General features: G+C 38.7%; 1 protein-coding gene across 1 annotated transcript; it reads left to right on the top strand.

The window, feature by feature from the left end:
- Positions 1-7573: 7573 nt before the first annotated feature.
- Positions 7574-15713, top strand: LOC105691658 (solute carrier family 41 member 1-like). Its single transcript, XM_012410295.3, has 9 exons — positions 7574-8144; positions 9176-9298; positions 10216-10518; positions 10649-10935; positions 12208-12532; positions 13178-13472; positions 13592-13797; positions 13913-14061; positions 14180-15713. Exons 3-9 carry the CDS (start codon positions 10218-10220, stop codon positions 14357-14359), a joined length of 1743 nt encoding a protein of 580 aa, XP_012265718.2. The 5' UTR covers positions 7574-8144; positions 9176-9298; positions 10216-10217; the 3' UTR covers positions 14360-15713.
- The last annotated feature ends 1445 nt before the right edge of the window (positions 15714-17158 follow it).

Below are 17158 nucleotides of genomic sequence, written 5' to 3'. Positions count from 1 at the left end.
AATCTCGGGACGATATTATTGTGTAATATACATGCGAAATTTTGGGAACTATATTGTCGCGAATGATTTTCGCCGGGGCGAAGCAAAAACCAAAAGAAATTTTGCTGATTTTTCAAACGTAAAAAAAAAAAAAAAAAAAGTAATTGAAAATCCGGATGACAAAAGGAAGATTCGTTCGTGAATATATATATGGTTGAGAAGGTATTCCAAAAAATATAGTAAAAAGGAGATAAGGAAAGAATGAAAGAATGATAAAAAAATTAAAATAAATAAATAAATAAATAATAGTTAGGATAAAAAATTCGAACGAACGTCAATCGCTTGTCAAAAATGACTTGCATATTTTGTTCATTACTCATGTTTCGAGAAAAACTGAAGGAAACGAAAGAAAATAATAATAATAATAATCATACATGGGGTATAAATTTATTAGACAAGCTAATGACGAGCGCCAAAAACGAATTAATAAGCTATAATCAAATTTTCGAAAATCAAAATTAACTCGTAAGCATTACGTAAATGATAATATACATAAAATTATATATACATATACATATATATATATATTTAAATGAACAAATATATATATATATACATAAATATATTACGATTAATATTGATTAGTTGATAATGATTAATTATGGCATAAGTATATTACTATCATTATTATTATTATTACTATCATTGTCATTATTATCATTGTCTCTATTATTATGTAACAATAATTGGATGTATACCCAATAATTTGTTGTATATTTTATTAACTTTTTTTTTTTTTTTCTTTCAAATTTTGTTCCTACGTTCTTTCTCAATCATGTTTCATATTATATCATAATATAACCGTAGTGGTGCGCTACAGCTACTAATCGACGAATCATCAATAGTGGAATTTTTGTCATTTTATGTATACTAGTCACTTAACTAGGTTTGTATGGTGAAACGTCTGTATATTGAAATAAAATTATGGAAACGATCAATTCATTCGATCATCAATTTATTACCCATTTAAAATCGATAACCGTTCAAAAGTTTTCTTTACTATACAGGGAGACTCAGGAGAGGTATCTAAAATGGGCGGAGACTAAACGACCAGGAAGGGCACGTTGAAATTGCGCACCCCATCCACGTCGGCATTTCATTTCGCAGTGTTACCGACGTACTCAGATTTCAGATTCAGCAGTCAAAACCAATCGGAAGTTTTAAAAAATTTGAGTATGATCAAGTTGGGTTAGTTCGAAACTATTTTTTATGGAGGACAAAACTACTTTCGCTTAGGTTAAGAAGTTCTGGGCCATAACCGCAATCTCTTCGGAAAGCTTTTCTTCTGCGAAGCAGATGATGGCTCTTCGTCGAAGGTCATTCAAGTTCCATGGAAGGTGTGCTTCTAACGTCAGTGAAGTTTGACGATAACTTGTTCAGTCAATCAATTAAATTTCAGGGTTATTCGAGTCGCATGGTTTTCAACCTGTCTCAACTCACCCTTATAATTTCGAAACGTTTTGGTAAGAATGCGAACACCTTTATCGGTTGATCAATTTCGTGTCATTCCACATTCGATTTCGAGGCGCATCATTCTGAAGTTGGCTCCCGAAGCGGTTGGTATCGCGCGGTGCAGACGACGGATTCGAATGTCTTTCGAACTCGCGCCTGCGCTCAAGAACCGGGTGCCCAGTTCCACGAAGGACCTCTCCATTATTCGGTTGCTGGTGATGATATTTTTTTTTTTGGATTCTCAAAAAAGAATAAAATTGAAAAACCTAATTCCCGCGTCCAACAAATCGTAAAAATTCGATGGTTCGGCATCTCCGCTGTCGAAATTTTTGAAAAATCAAAATTCCAGAATAATAAAACGACGCGACGACAATCGCTGGATAACTAGCTCCGGAGTACGGCTACCGTATCGCGAATAGCGCGATAAAAAAAAAAAAATGAACTCTAACGATGAGACGAAACGTAAGACGATACCTCGAGCGAGTACAAGTACACGAATAGGTGTGATGACCTCGAAAAGTAGCCTCAGCGGCTCCGCATCTCCGAGGTCCCTCTGCATTATGGTTATGCTCCGATATCGTCTTCGGTGTCGCAGATTACCCTCGCCGGCTAGTGTAGTGGAGAGATAAATTTTTCACTCGAAGATTAGGCGCTCTCGCCGTTTCTCTCGCTTCTAGATTAGGATCTCGTCAGTTTCGGCCGATTCCCGGACTCTTTCCCGGCTCCGGATCGCGGAAAAACGTAAAACACGGACCACGCGCGTCCGCGACGTCGATGTCCCGGGGACTCCGACGCTCCGACGCTGAACGCCGCTGCACGTGGGTCGAAAAATTTTTCCTTATCGTGCGTTGCCGCCACTCTTATAGCGTACATGCGAGAATAGTATTTCAAAACCTGCCTCTGTCTGCTCCTCTGAAACTAAGCAGAAATTTATTTTCTTTTCTTTCTTTTTATTTTTCCCGTCTCTTCGTCAATCTCAAGGACACTCGGTTACAACGACACGTGGGCTCTTTCGTGTCTGCGCTGCAGAAATAAAATAAATAGAAGAAAAAAAAAAAAAAAAAATGTGTGAGAAAAAAAAAAAAAAAAAAAAAAACAACAACCCGGGGATTTAATAACCTCATAAGATTATTTTGCAATTAGATCAAGTACGCTTACTATGAGATACTATGTATGCGATCATCGTAAAGATAAATATATATAGAATTGGTATGAATCGACGATTTTTCTGATCCGAATCGTAGGGGATAAAAAATCGTTTCACAATTCGTTGGGAAGATATTTTTTTTTTTTTATCGCTCCGCCGGGCCTTAGATTTTCGAAAGCCGAGCAGCCGGCGGTGGTTCGGAATGGTCGGTTCGGACGATGATCGCGATATTTTCGCTTCGATAACGGTCGAGAGGAATCGATCGGAATTATCAATAGGAGTGGAATTTATGCCGTCACAATAACTAACAAACGACGATTGACAAAGTATCAAATCGTACGATGTTGTTGCCAAGTGATTTCTCGTCAAGGATCATTCGTTAATCCGTACCAACGTGTAATAGTAATAATAACAATTGCGATAATGATGATGGTAATTATAATAATAAGTTGAAGAGTAGACTGGAGATTCCGGGAAGCTTAGATGTAGATCGCGAGCAGATAGAGGGTACGGCTCGCGTTTACTTACGTTAATTGATTTACATTGACGAGCTATGGCGGAACGGTTTAGAAAACTTTTATCATTCTCGTAACGTCAGATCCCGGGTAAATTCGAATGACAATATCTCACTTAATCCCTGACCTAAAACTGATTGTCGCACAGGCGAGAAAATCGTATGGATTTTCTACTGATTGTGAGGAGACAAGGCGATGATCACATGTTTGTCGCGTATACGTGCGGCAGATGCAATTTAAAATTACGAGCAGCCACCCCCCCCCTCCCACCCATTCGTCCGCTGCACAATCACGTGACAATTATTGCGACAATAAAACTCGCTACAACATTCAAGATCATCAGATTCATCCAACAATGCAACGCAATTTTATTAAATCTTCATTGATTAATATCTTCATTTTCATTCACCGACGACACTTCGCGTTGTCTGAAACGTTCGTTTTTTTCCCCCTAGCACTTCTAAATTCATTTTAAATCTGCAAATTAAAAAATTTCATTCAAAAAAAGTGAAAACAAAATGAGTTCTCCATGATTTCAGGCGCTCCTCCAACCCGTGGGATAATTTTGGTGATTTTTCGTCCTTCCAGCAGTCGATTATTTTCAAAAAGGATCTCTACCCAACCTAACTTGACTTTTATTTGAATTTTTTTGCAACTTCCGGGGCGACACTCGGTACCCAATTGTCTCTTTCAAACTCAATCAAAAGTTGACGATAGAAAAAAAAAAAAATCACCGCGGTCATGATTTTTAATTATCGTCAAGATGAAACTCGTCACGATCGGACGTCGTGCATAAATATGAGGAAAAACCGCGCGCACGTTCATGGTCGTTGAGTCTCGTACGAATACAATTGTTTGATAATTGTCAGAAAATTTTCTCACAATTATGCAATTGGTTTTTTTTCGTTATTAATTTTTTTTTTTTTTCTCTTTTTTCAATCTCTGTGCATCCCGATCTTAATTCCTTCAACGATATGACCCGAATACGTGCGAACGTACCTCCCCATCGAAGAGAAAAATGAAAAAAAAAAAAAAAAATTGAAATAAAACATTTTCCAAGCGAAATGCATGCTGGGATTTGGTGACGATCAGTGTGCTAATTGGAGAAAAAGATATTGAAACTAATAAATCATTGATTGTTGGATCAATAAAAATTATTCCACGTACACACGCGATCAGATATGTAATATATATATATAACCGTTTCGATATCGGATTCGATCTACGAAGATTAAAGAACAACAAAATATATAAAAAAAGAAAAAAGAGGAAAAAAAAAAAAAACTGGGAGGAAAGGAATTCGAACTATTTGAAAATATAGTGCGGTATATCGAGTACCGATTCGAAGTGATATTTCGGAGTGGAATACTCGTAGAAAAAAAAAAAATTTTATCTACGAAGAAACGTCAGATCGACGCTCGATTAAAATCGGAGTGAATTATTGTACGTCAATCGGTCGATGATGTATTTTGTACTTTGATACGAAATAGCGCGATGCCGCGGCTTCCTCAGGGCTGGAACGAAGTCGATATTCTCTCGCCGTGACGTTTGTACCGCTCGAATTTCGAAGAAAAGAAAAGAAAAGAAAAAAAAAAAAAAGAAGAAGAAGAAGACGGTCCGCTTCCTTTCGGGAAAATCGTGATCGATAATCCCGACGGGTAAACAACGGTGTTAAGTCATATTTACGTTACTCGATCTAACGATCCGAAAGTGCAAAAAAAAAAAAAAAAACAAAAACAGATGATCCAGAAACTCGAGTTCGATTGCGTCAGTCGTTCAGATCGTCGTCGTCGTTCGGACCGACGCGAAAATCGATTCGATGGAAATTTAGCGACGAAATATACGAAGGGAAAGATGTTCGATTATTTCCTGCTCTTCATTTTTATCAACGACGAACTGATTCGGGTTTCAATTATTTTCGGTATCCGCGCGATGATTCGCAACGCACGGAAGATCGCCGCGCGACCGTTTCCCCTCGCCTCGCGTCTTCGACTCGATTTCAATTTGCTGGCGTAAAATCGAAGAAGCGATCGTTCGACGATCGGTCCGACGAAATTCGATCCGAATTTGGTAGAAATTTTTCCAAGTGGCCGTTTTTTCTGATTCGGGAGAGCGGAAGAACGAGTCCGAAGAGAAAAAGTGACCGTCGTCGGTAGCCGGTGACGTAAGAGGTGGTTCAAGTTCGGAGTGTGATAAATATTTTCCATCGGTTGTTTCCGAATTTCGAAGTTTCATATCGAGTTGAAAATCGGACGAGCGAATCGGTGCGATATGTAATTTCAGATCGCCGATGCGGAATCGCAGTTCCTACGATCGTTTATTTCAATCGTCGATAACGCAATCTGAGGAATATTCAAATACACGATATTGCAATTATCAGGCGGTAAAGTGTAGATATACTGAAATACTCAACTGTTTACAACGGCACTCCTCGATCTAACGTGGGGTAAATCCCGCGTTACGATTTTACAATAAAGTTGCAGGTAACAATATTGATCATCGATTTCAAGAATCTCTAGGGATAAAGAAAAGGCAAAGAATTTAAAAAAAAAAAAATTAAAAAAAAATAAAAAAAATCAATAAACATTAATAAAACTTCCTTATCTTATTTGAAAAAGATAAGTATCGCGTTCAGTCATCCAATAAAAAGTGAAACGAGCGTATCTTCAATTGTGAATAGAATTGCATTGCCAACCAACAATTTTCACCGGATCAATGCCTCATTTCCAAAATTCATGCCTCAGATTCGAAATTTTTCGACTATCTCCGGATTGGTTGAAAATCTATTAAAAAAAGAAGAATGAAAAAAAAAAGAAAAGAAAAACACAAAATCGAATCTGTTCACAATCATTCTTCTTTCTCGTACTCGATGAAATTCATCGTGGAAAAAAAGTAATTGAATATTTTGGATTACAAAATTGACCGGAAATTTGAAAACTGTTACACAATGACACGTGTACTACGTGACTGCGATGTGTATTCAAAAGTAAATTTACAACGTGTCATCTCCCAATGAAATTCGAGGTTCGATTCAGGGCCGAATGATTTTTTTTCAGTCCCATGAGGTCAGAGTGAGATATGCGACAAAAATTGTCCCATCGAAGGCCCGCGCCGGTTGTCCACCCGCTACGAAGTTTCGCCTCGTTTCCGTAAATGTTCATTAGGAATTCTGGGCAGGAGTTTTAGCGCGACGGTCGTGCGTCGACGAAACATACACAGAAGAATAAGAAGAAGAGGAACGTGAAAAAAAAAATCCCCGGATTTTCTACCAAAGATATTGGCCAACGATTGTTAACCGTCCCACGCTACGCACACGCGCGCGTATACATATGTCTGGGTACGTACCGTCATGTAACTCGAAGAGAATAAAATAGAAAAAAAAAAAATAAATAAATAATAAGTGAAAAAAGAAAGAATTGAAAGAAAAAAGAAGAAAAAAAAAAAACACACAAGTGTTACAAATATCAAACAGACGTCAGAGTTTCAATTGTGAATTTCGTTCCCCCTTTTTGCCGGTTATAATTTTTTTGCTTCTGTTTTTCGTTAATTTCCAAGGGGCTAAAAAAAAAAAAATAGAATAAGTAGAAAAGGCTTGAAAAGAGGATTTTGCGAAAAGAGACGATATTGTTCGTTAGAAATCGCGTCGAGTACTTTTGAGTGAATGCCGTTGAGAAAAACCCGCGAGCGCGGTGCATCTGCAGTAATTCTTCGAAACAATTTCATCGACCAGTACCATCTGTTATTATTTTAATTGGTTGTATCGTACGCGTGTTGTTCCATGCGGTGATGATCGCGTATACCGATACTGTAAAAATGAAGGAAAAAAGAAGAATGAAAAATGAAAGAAATAGAGAGAGAAAAAAAAAAAACAAAAAAAAAACAAAAGGTACGAATTAAAACGTAATTAAAAATATTTGCTTCTTCGATTAAACAAATGACGTTTCGTACGCGAACAATAATAATAATGATAACGCTCGTAACGTAATTCGTCGACTATCCGTAACTGCGGAAAAAAAATTATAAATCTTGAAACGACCGACGAAAGAAAATATATAGATAAAATAATAGCATTGAGGATTTTCGAATTCCCCAAGACCGAGGGAATAACCGCGAGTACGACCACGTTCGATTGTCCACGTTACATGATTCGCTCGACTCGCGCGCGTCATTTTCTTCTCGGCTGATTTGAAAGGAGAGAGAGAGAGAGAGAGAGAGAGAAAAACAGAAAAAAAAAAGAACAGAAAAATTATTGAATCGAATCGAAACGAATAATGACGAATCCGTGTTGAAAATCTATGTGGGGAATTGGGTGCCGTATACCCCCACGTGGTTCCCCCCCACGTGCCGCCAATCTACCGACGATGCAGATCTTGAGTATAATAACTTGTGGAGCTCGTTATAACGCGATATAGTCATAACTTTGCACCGACTTATCAGTGAAACGTTGTCCCTCGCAGTGGACAGATCTCTGACACGGAATGAACGGCTTGACGAAAAAAAAAATTTTTTTCTCTTCACATTCGATCGGGTTTTTTTTTTTCTGTTCACGAGTGGTTCTCCTCATAGCTGAGGTTTTCTTTAACTGAGATATCCGGATATTAGAAAATTTTCAATCGCCACCACTGCAGGATCGACGATCTAAATTATTTTTTTTATTTTTTTTGTGAAAATTTCAACGAGTTTTATTTATTCCGTCTGCGCGAAACGACTGAAATAAAATTTTTTTTTTTTATGACTAACTCGTTGAAAATCTTTCTCCGAAACGGCGAATATTTTTACGAAACTATCGTTACGTTTCACGCGAATCAGTGACGTTGAGAGAAAGAGAGAGAGAGAGAGAGAGAGAAGAAAAAAGACTAAAAACGGAAAACGAAAAATTTTCAATAAAAAAACAACGACATTTTTTTCCCACCGAAGAAGAAAGAAAGGACCTTCTTTATTTGAACAAAATAAAACACGCTGGCTAAAATTTTTTGCACCGAATTCTCACCGTAAGTAAAATACGTACAGCAATGTACTACATACGTGTGGTATGTGTCTAACGTAAAACCGCGAACATAAATCATAGTTTTTTTTTTTTTTCAAACGAACGTCTTTCGTACTTTTCGTTATCGTCTCGGTTTTCTTTTCATTTTTTCTTTTCCCTTCCTCGTTCATTTCACGGTGGCGAGGACATAAAAAAAACTTTGGAATGCATCTGATAATTATTGAAACACAAGTTCTAAGAATAGACTTTTTATGGATGAAATGTAAATCTTCTGCGGTCATCGATAACCGCCGCGGTTACGTTATGCGTTCGGCCTTACCGATTACCGCGACAATTCGAACAACTGCAATTTATTTCGTAAGGCCGTCGGCTGCGCCGTGAAGAAAGGCGAAGAAAATCGGAGGAATTTTTTTTTCACCGTTCAGAAAATTTTCGATATTTTCAAAGTCCTCGATTCTTTTCGTCCGAAACAAAAAAAAATTAACAACAAAAAAGAGAAAACGAAAGTAGGAGAGAGACCGAGAAACGATTTCGCGGACTCGGGTTTTTGGTTAATCGTAAAATATTTTCTCTCTCCGCGAAAATATAACTTTCCCCTGGCAAAAAAGGGTGACCGTATATGTACGCGTATAACCGAACGAGGAGAAATTCGGACCTTAAAAAATATCATAAAGTCGGGAAGCAAACAGGAGAGAAAAAAAATAAAGTACAATTTTTTTTTTATTATCGGCTATAAATGTTGATAAAAGTCCCGTTCGTACCGCGTTGAATTACATTTCACCGTGGCCGTCGTCCTAAAGAAAAATAATAATGAGAAGAAGAAGAAGAAGAAGTAAAAAAAAAAAAACGATGAAATTTCGAGACGAATTTTTCCCCCCGTCGAAATATTCTCACCGAGAAGGAGAGAGAGAGAGAGAGAGAGAGAGAGAGAGAGAGATTTTATTTATTCGTCGAGTTTTATTCGTTTTGTTTCATTTTATTTCATTTCATATTTCGTTTTTTTTTTTTTTGTTTGTTTCATCTCTTCGCGAACAGATTCTGGTGGCACGATTTCTGCAGATTGGAGCCGTCAAATATTTTCTCGGTATCGTTGCTGAGGCCTATCTGGTCAATTGGCATAAGATACTCATCGCACGACTCCCTGCAATTTCCACTTCGGTGAGTGCAACGGCCTCCTTTTCTTGATTTTTTTTTTCTTTCCAATTTTACAGATCTCGCTTTCTTTAACGCCGCGACTTCTGTTTTCTGCGATCCGCGATCTAGACCCCCCCCCCCCCCTCCCAAGGTCGTCGAGACCGAAGTCTTCTCAGCTTTTTTTTGTTTTTTTCCTATTTTTCTATTTTTCTATTTTTTTTTTTCTCTTTTCTTTCCATCTCCTCCCACCCGCAAGTGTCGATCGCCTCTTAGAGCAAACATGAAAGTAATCGCAACTGTGGAAAGAAAGATGCAGGTTCATTGATACGTGATATCACCTGTCTGATTGGAGTAGTACCGGGAAAAATGTCTGCGCGCGAATAGAGCGAAAAAAGATCAGACACTCGAGCCGTCCTGTGGTGCGCGTTCGTGCGGAAGAAAGATATGAGAAAAAAAAAAAAACACATTTCAGATTTCCGTCAGAAACATATGTACAAAAAAAAAAAAAAAGAGAATCGCTAAATAAATTTAAATTAGAATCGAAGAGAAATACGGAATGTCTGACGAGAGCTCTTTTTTCTCGTCTTATTCTCCGCCCCGGTACGTTGGAATGAAAAAATGACGTCTCGCCGTTTTCAAAGTTACGTCGACATTTCGATTCGAACATTTTTACGCCGCTTGTAATTCGCTTCGTCGATATTCAGACACGCGACATTTTCTCGAAGTAGAATAACAACGAACGTCCTCAACTACGAGTCAGACGTACGTAAAAATATATCCATTCAATCGGACGAAGGTCGGGTGCAGGGCGGACGATTTCGTCTGCGGCAAAACGTTGCGGCGTTAATTGGCCGGTTGCGTAATTTTTTTCTCTAAACGATCGACGATCATTCTTTCGTCGTTTAACCGAATTTTTCTGCGACTCGTTATCGGCCTGGCAGAAATGGTTGCTTTTCCGGATACGGACGACGAGCCCAAACTGCTGAGTGTCGCAAGTCTGCCAGATCTAAACCCGAGATCCTACAACGTGAACCCGGCTGACGTTGAACGGAACGGAATCACATCGATGCTAAAAAGTAATGACAAAATGAACAACAACGATTTTTTCCACGTAAACGAGGACGCGGCTGGTATTCCGTTCGGCGACGACAGGTCGCGCGAGCGAACCGACGTCAACGAAAAATGTTCCGAATTTTCGAACTACCTACTCAAAACCGATCAGATCATCGCCAAGAAGGTGGCAGGTGAGTTCCGACGAGCTTTTTTTTCCTTCCACCCCCGAAAAAAAAAAAAAACAAAAAAATAAAAACAAAAGACGACGACGAGCCGCTCGAATCTCTATTTTCACGCCGATTCGTCGAACGTTCTCCTCAGCGTCCATCAAGGCGCCGGCCGACCTCTACAACTCCCAAAACAACCTGTCACCCCCCAGTCCGGGGGGCGGATCGTTGTCCAGCGGCACCTCGATCGTAACGATATCGTCGATCACGTTGACCACCGATCCGGATCCGGACTACCCCGGCGGATCGCCAGCTTCCGAAAACGACGCCAAGTTGGCGAAGGACGAGAAATGGTACACGACGACCCTGCAAATTTCCGTTCCATTTTTCATCGCTGGAATCGGGACCATAGGTGCCGGACTGATATTGGCCACTGTCCAGGTGAGGAAGGAGCTCTTTTCTCCACCAGCGGAGCGAAAACGCGCTTTTTCCTCTCTCCCGAGCGGCGGGAAAGACCGCGTTTCCGCTCCGTCGGTAAAGAAACCCGCGTTTTCGCTCTCGGTGCACGAATTACCGTTCATTTTTTTCCTCCTTCGATTTTATCCGATTACTTTTCGCGAACGAAGAAACACCGATCGGTACAAACGAGCTTAGATTTATATTTCTCATCTTATCGCCGCGAACCGAGGGTGAACTAGCCTCCGGGCAATTTTGACGAAGGGAAAAAAAATTGGGGGGGGGGGGGGGGGGGAGTCGGGCGGGCGGGCGGGCGGGCGGACGACAGCGGTCCGATAGAGGTGAATAAAAGTTGTTTCATGACACAATAAAAGCTTAGGATAGAAATCCGCCATTTTGTATTGGATTAATGGACTACTTCGTGGCAAAGTCAAGTGGGTCCTGACTGTTTTAACGCCCCATTTCTTGCGAGATGTTCCCCACATCACGTTCCATTCGATATAAGAGAACAAAAGTAATAACTATACGCCGCCCGGGGAGGGGGGGAATCAGTATTACAGTTGTATATAAATTTTTTTTTTTTTTTTCTTTGCCCTCTTTCTCCCTCTTCCGTTTTTCCCCCCATCAGGCTTTTGCAATCGTTTATTGTCGAATGCGACTTACCAATACTTTCCTATGGATCTATATACATAATAAAAAAAAAAGTCATATTATATCTCGAATCACTTTGATTTTATTGCCGAGTAGAGTAGTTTAGCGGTGGCCCCGCTGCCGATCATTAAATCGTTTTGTAGCATCGAGTGAGCAGCGAAAACGTTTGAATGAATCGTTAAATCCTCAGAACCGAAGAAAGAAGCGTTTTTTCTCTTTTTTTCTTTTTTTGTGTTTCTTTCTTGATTTTTTTCTCTCTTGTTCTCCACCGGTGTCATCAGCCGGTTTGTAGGGTTCGGATGACACGCTGAGAACAAAAAAAAAAAAAAAAAAAATTAAGACGAACGCTCGAATGAGACAAAACAAGTTTTCCAAAGTGAACTTGTGTTATTTTTTGTTTTTTGGTTCCTTTTGAAATGTGAAGAAGAAAAAAGAAAATTCTTTTTTTTTTCACAAAAGTCTGTCGAGAACGACGTCCGCTAGTCGTGTGGGATCTCGTTGATTTCGACGCAAATTTTTCGTTCGTTCGTCGCGAATTTTGCAGCGACAAAGCGACAAAGTGTCGCCTCCGTTATCCGATCGTTCTAAATCGCGTACGCTTTTCAGAATTGGCCGGTCTTCGTCGCCGTCAGTGAACTATTTATCCTGGTACCGGCGTTGCTCGGTTTGAAGGGAAATCTCGACATGTGTCTGGCGTCCCGACTCAGCACCCAGGCGAATCTCGGGAACATGACGAGCGTCAGGGAGATCGTGAAGATGGTGATCGGGAACGTTGTCCTCGTACAAATTCAGGCTATAGTAGCGGCGATTCTGGTCTCCGTGTTCGCCCTCACCGTTGGCTCGGTTATGCAAGGACAGTTCGTCTGGAATCACGCTTTGCTATTAACCACGGCGGGGATCTGCACGGCGACGAGTTCCTGCTTCGTGCTAGGTGAGTTATATCCACGCACTTCATCCGGATATTCCGCGATTTTTCTCATCTTCTGCATATATATATTTTTTTTTCTTTTTTTTTCAAATCGCTCAATTTTCCCATCCCCGGGACGCGGTGATTCGGGTCGACGACATCGACGACGCGAATTGTTTTCCTTGACTGAAAAACACTCGGACAGAAATCGTCGGCGAGATTCTCTATTATTCATTTGCGCAACGACTCTGAACATCGCTTGTGTCAGACGCTGCGAAACTATACGCGTAGCGGCGTTCGCAATTGCGCGGCTCGGCAAATAATAACGTGGCAAATATTTAACAACATTCGCTCTCATTTTTCTTCAGCCTAGTTTTTTTCTTTTTTTTTCTTTTTTCTCTCGTTTTTTTTTTTCTCTTTTTCGTTCGACGATTCGAAGCGTTGAAAAAATATTTTTTAAATATCGATCGCTCGATCGCCTCGGAACGACGATTATACCCCGTACAACGAACATGGTATCGCGAAACAATAATTTCGCGCGCGCGCGCGCGCCGTCGTATTTTCTTTCGAACAAAACTTTCGAGATCGCTCGTTTGTTTTGTTTCGACGACAACTTTTTTTTTTTTTGTTAATTTCTTTTTTTTTTTTTCTTTCTTCATTTATTTTCAGACTTCGTCATGATAGCCGTGATCATGGCTTCTCATCGTTGTAAAATGAATCCGGATAATTTAGCGACGCCGTTGGCAGCGTCGGTCGGCGACGTGGTTTCCATCAGCGTGTTGTCCGCGATAGCGTCCGGACTCTTCGTACGAATCGACGATCAAATTTGGATCCTCTACGTCATACTGGGCGGTTATCTATGCCTCCTTCCCGTCTGGATTTGGATAGTAATGAAAAATAAATACACGAGAAATGTGCTCACCTCCGGATGGACGCCAGTTTTATCCGCACTTTTCATCAGCGGGTGAGCGAAGCGAACGATCACCGATTTTCCGATCGTTGAGAATTTTTCTTCGATTTTTGAATTATCGAAATGAATTTCATGCATTTTTTTGTTTTTTTTTTCTGTTCACGATATTCCAGCCTCGGTGGTCTGGTGCTCGATCAGGCGGTAGGAATTTTCGACGGATTCGTGATATTCCAACCGATCATCAACGGTATCGGCGGTAATCTAGTCTCAGTTCAAGCTTCAAGAATCTCAACTATGTTGCACCAAACTTCCCTGATGGGAATCTTACCACCCCACGGAAAAATCTGGGTATCACCTTGGACCGCGTTGTTCAGAGGAGGTTCGTACGACGACGTTGAACCAAAAAAAAATGGTTTTTTTTTCTTTCAATTTTTGAGTCGGATAGCGCAGACTGACAATTTTTTCGTTACCTTCCGTTTTGCTCTCGTCTACAGTTCCCTACGCTAAAACCGCACGGATTCTCATCGGAATGGCGCTACCCGGTCACCTGATTTTCATATTCTTAGCCGACTATATAAAATGGGGTTCCTCGACGCTGCACGTTTATTTCGTCGCGTCGTATCTCACGGTTGCCGTGTTGCAGGTAAAGTGTTTTTTTTTTTCAACGATAAAAAATTAACGAAAAGTTTTACTCCGGACGCTGAGGATTTGGGAGAGAATGACACGTTTCTTTTTTTTTTTCTTTCCTTCTTTAATCACAGATAATGCTGCTGTTGTACATCGCCCACATCATAATCCACGCGATGTGGCGTTTCAAAATAGATCCGGACAATTCAGCGATTCCGTATCTGACGGCGCTCGGCGATCTCACCGGTTCGATTTTTTTGGCCGGAGCGTTTCTGATGCTCAGATCGTTCGGCCAGGAATACGGCGGCGATTGAACCCCGAAAAAAAAAAACAAAAAAACAAGAGGAATTAACAGAAGCGATTTAAACACGGATACTTTTATACTTTAAAAAAGTTGCAGAGATCCTCCGATTGTGTCTACGCGCTAATCCATTGGATCCCGTGCGATTCTTTTTTATGGGATTGAACGAATTCCCGATCGACCTGCGATTCAGTTTTATTTACGTTGGATTATTTTGTCGTCGTTATTATTTTCGATCGTTCGATCGGAGAGGAGCGACGAATTTTCTCGGCGTACGAATTTCGTGACGATTTGTAACGGTCGTTCGTATTTCCATGAAGCGACGGGAATTTTTTTCTCCATACTTTTAATCGGAAATTTTGGTCGACAGAGACGCGACCATATTATATATATATATTCTCATTTCGTGAATCTTTCGACAACTTTCTTTTTTTTTTCTGTTGTTTTTTAATCCGCAACGATTCATATTCTCGTCATTGACGATATTTGTGTATAGAATTATTTTACCGATGCGTTGTCGATTTTAATAAAAAAAAATTTTCTTCCATTTTTAGATTCGTAGAAAAAAAAATACTATCGACCGTTCGTAACGTAGGAGAAAAAAGAACGGACGATAATTGATTTGAAAAAAAAAAAAAAAAACTGTGCATTGATTGAATAATATTTTGAATTGATTCAGGTTGATGCTAGTCGAAATATTATTATATTATACAATAGGAATTCACGTAAATATGTATTATAATTAGACGAATTTTGATCCAAAGATATATCGTAGGTATTATAGGTATAGTTTCTGTCTTTGTCGTACAAATTTGTACCGATTTTAGATGAAACGTGAGGTGAAAAGTTCTTTTCTTTTTTTTTTTTTTTTTTTTTCATAGAAAACCCATCGCTGTATAACAGATCTCTAATTTTAACGGAATGAAGATAGAAAAAAAAGAAAAGAAAAATAAATTAAATAGAAAAATTATTCGGGAAGTTTTTTCTATTATCGGTTCGATATTATGATAAAACACATCCCGAATACATAGAGTACACGTATATAATTTTTAGATGTTAGTTAATTTCTTTTATCATAAAAATACCTCGATGTGAATAACGTTTGTCGAGAGGAATATAATATAACAATTTTAGGATTTTTTTCTTTTCTTCGACACTTTACGAAAACCAAGAAAAAAATATCCGCACATACCTCCGTTTATATTTGTAAAAACCAATTATTTATTAACTTGTAAATTGGACTCATCGTCAGCGTGGAGAGATGATGTTTTTTGAATAAATTTTCGGCATCATTTCTCACCGACAATAATTAATCGTGCGAGCGCCTAATTTATGTTTCAACCGTTCGAATAAAAAAGATAACCATACATCGTTGCACTTTGTCGTCAATTTTATTCCATCTTACAACCTGAGCAACCGTCCACCGGACTTTCAAACCGTACGAACCAAAAATTTTACTTTTTTCTTTTGAGGGAAAAACTGTGATCGATTGAGAGGAGACGTTGGAGTTTCTTCAGGGCACTTTATTGCATTTACAGTTTTTATAAAAGTAGGTACATCAACCTCACCGTCAAACAAGTATCTACTATTTTTTCCTTCTCTTCCGATTTTTTTGTCTCCGCACTCGACACGGGGTCAGCGAGGCCCAAAGATCAAATAATGCGGGTTTCCAGAGTCGTTGTACGAAAAAATAATTCCGATCTCAAATCTATTTGTACATTAACAATGAGGATTCAAATTTCCGTAACACCGTCGCCAGTCGATATTCGTATTCGATCTTTTCGCTTCGTGGAACATTTTTTTTTTCTTACTCTCAATCAGACGCCGGTGTTACGGTATGGATATAATTTATGTGCACTAAACAGTAGAAGAACAGCTATTACGACGATCATTTGTTATAATATTGATCGATCGATCAGGAACAATTTTTTTTTTTCTTTTCTTTCTTTTTATGTTTTCGTTTTTTTTTTTTTTTAATGTTGAACATGGAATGAATAATTGTAAAAATTCAGTTGTTTCTATGTTTTCTTATTGACTTGTTTTTCTTTCTCATTTTTCCTTCTTTTTTTTTTTTTTTGTTTTTTACATAGTTATTTTTCGTGTATGCGTATATAAAATAATCATCAATTTTATTCTTCTTTTGCGGTATGTATTATAGTGTATACGATAAATATGTCGAGCAGACATTTTATCATTTATCTTTTGATATTTATTTGCGATTAGGCGATCCAACTTTTATTCGATATTTTATTCTACGTTTCGTCCATTCTCGTATTGTTTTTCGTTCATCTGATCACTTGTTAATTCATTGTTTTTTTTTAGTTCATTCATCTTATTTTTACTTTATTTTTTATTTTTTTTTTTTGTACATGTCTTTCGTCGGGACCAAAACCGCGGAGTATCGAGATTATGCTCTTCACCGTAATTCAAGTTAAACAAGCGAGAAAAATAAATCACAGCTGATACACTTTTCAATCACAGTACATATATATATATATATTTATTTTTTTCTTCATTTCCCTCGTTATTATTAATATTCTATGATCATTTTTCGTTTATTACGTTCTCGAAAAATTGTACGTAACTTTCTTTATTCTTCCCTTCTCTTTTTCTTTCAATTTTTCTCTCTCTCTCTGTAGCACCATATTGTTCAAAACTATATTCAAACAGATCATATTTTTTGGATACTTCTTTTTCTATCCCGTGGATAAAACTTGCTAATATTTACACATACATCATATAATATATTATGCATTAAGCTATCTGTTATACAGTAATAATTGTTTTGTTTTTTTTTTGGTTTCATTTCATT

Source organism: Athalia rosae, chromosome 5 (genome assembly GCF_917208135.1).
Source record: "Athalia rosae chromosome 5, iyAthRosa1.1, whole genome shotgun sequence".
Classification (NCBI taxonomy): Eukaryota; Metazoa; Arthropoda; class Insecta; order Hymenoptera; family Athaliidae; genus Athalia; species Athalia rosae.
This window is presented reverse-complemented; position numbering and strand designations above follow the sequence as displayed.

Bases quoted from the DNA above. Each gene is read 5' to 3' on its own strand.
- LOC105691658 (XM_012410295.3), top strand. From the start codon at position 10,218: ATGGTTGCTTTTCCGGATACGGACGACGAGCCCAAACTGCTGAGTGTC. The intron at 10,519-10,648 runs GTGAGTTCCGAC...CGTTCTCCTCAG, and splicing joins CATCGCCAAGAAGGTGGCAG to CGTCCATCAAGGCGCCGGCC. The intron at 10,936-12,207 runs GTGAGGAAGGAG...TACGCTTTTCAG, and splicing joins TGATATTGGCCACTGTCCAG to AATTGGCCGGTCTTCGTCGC.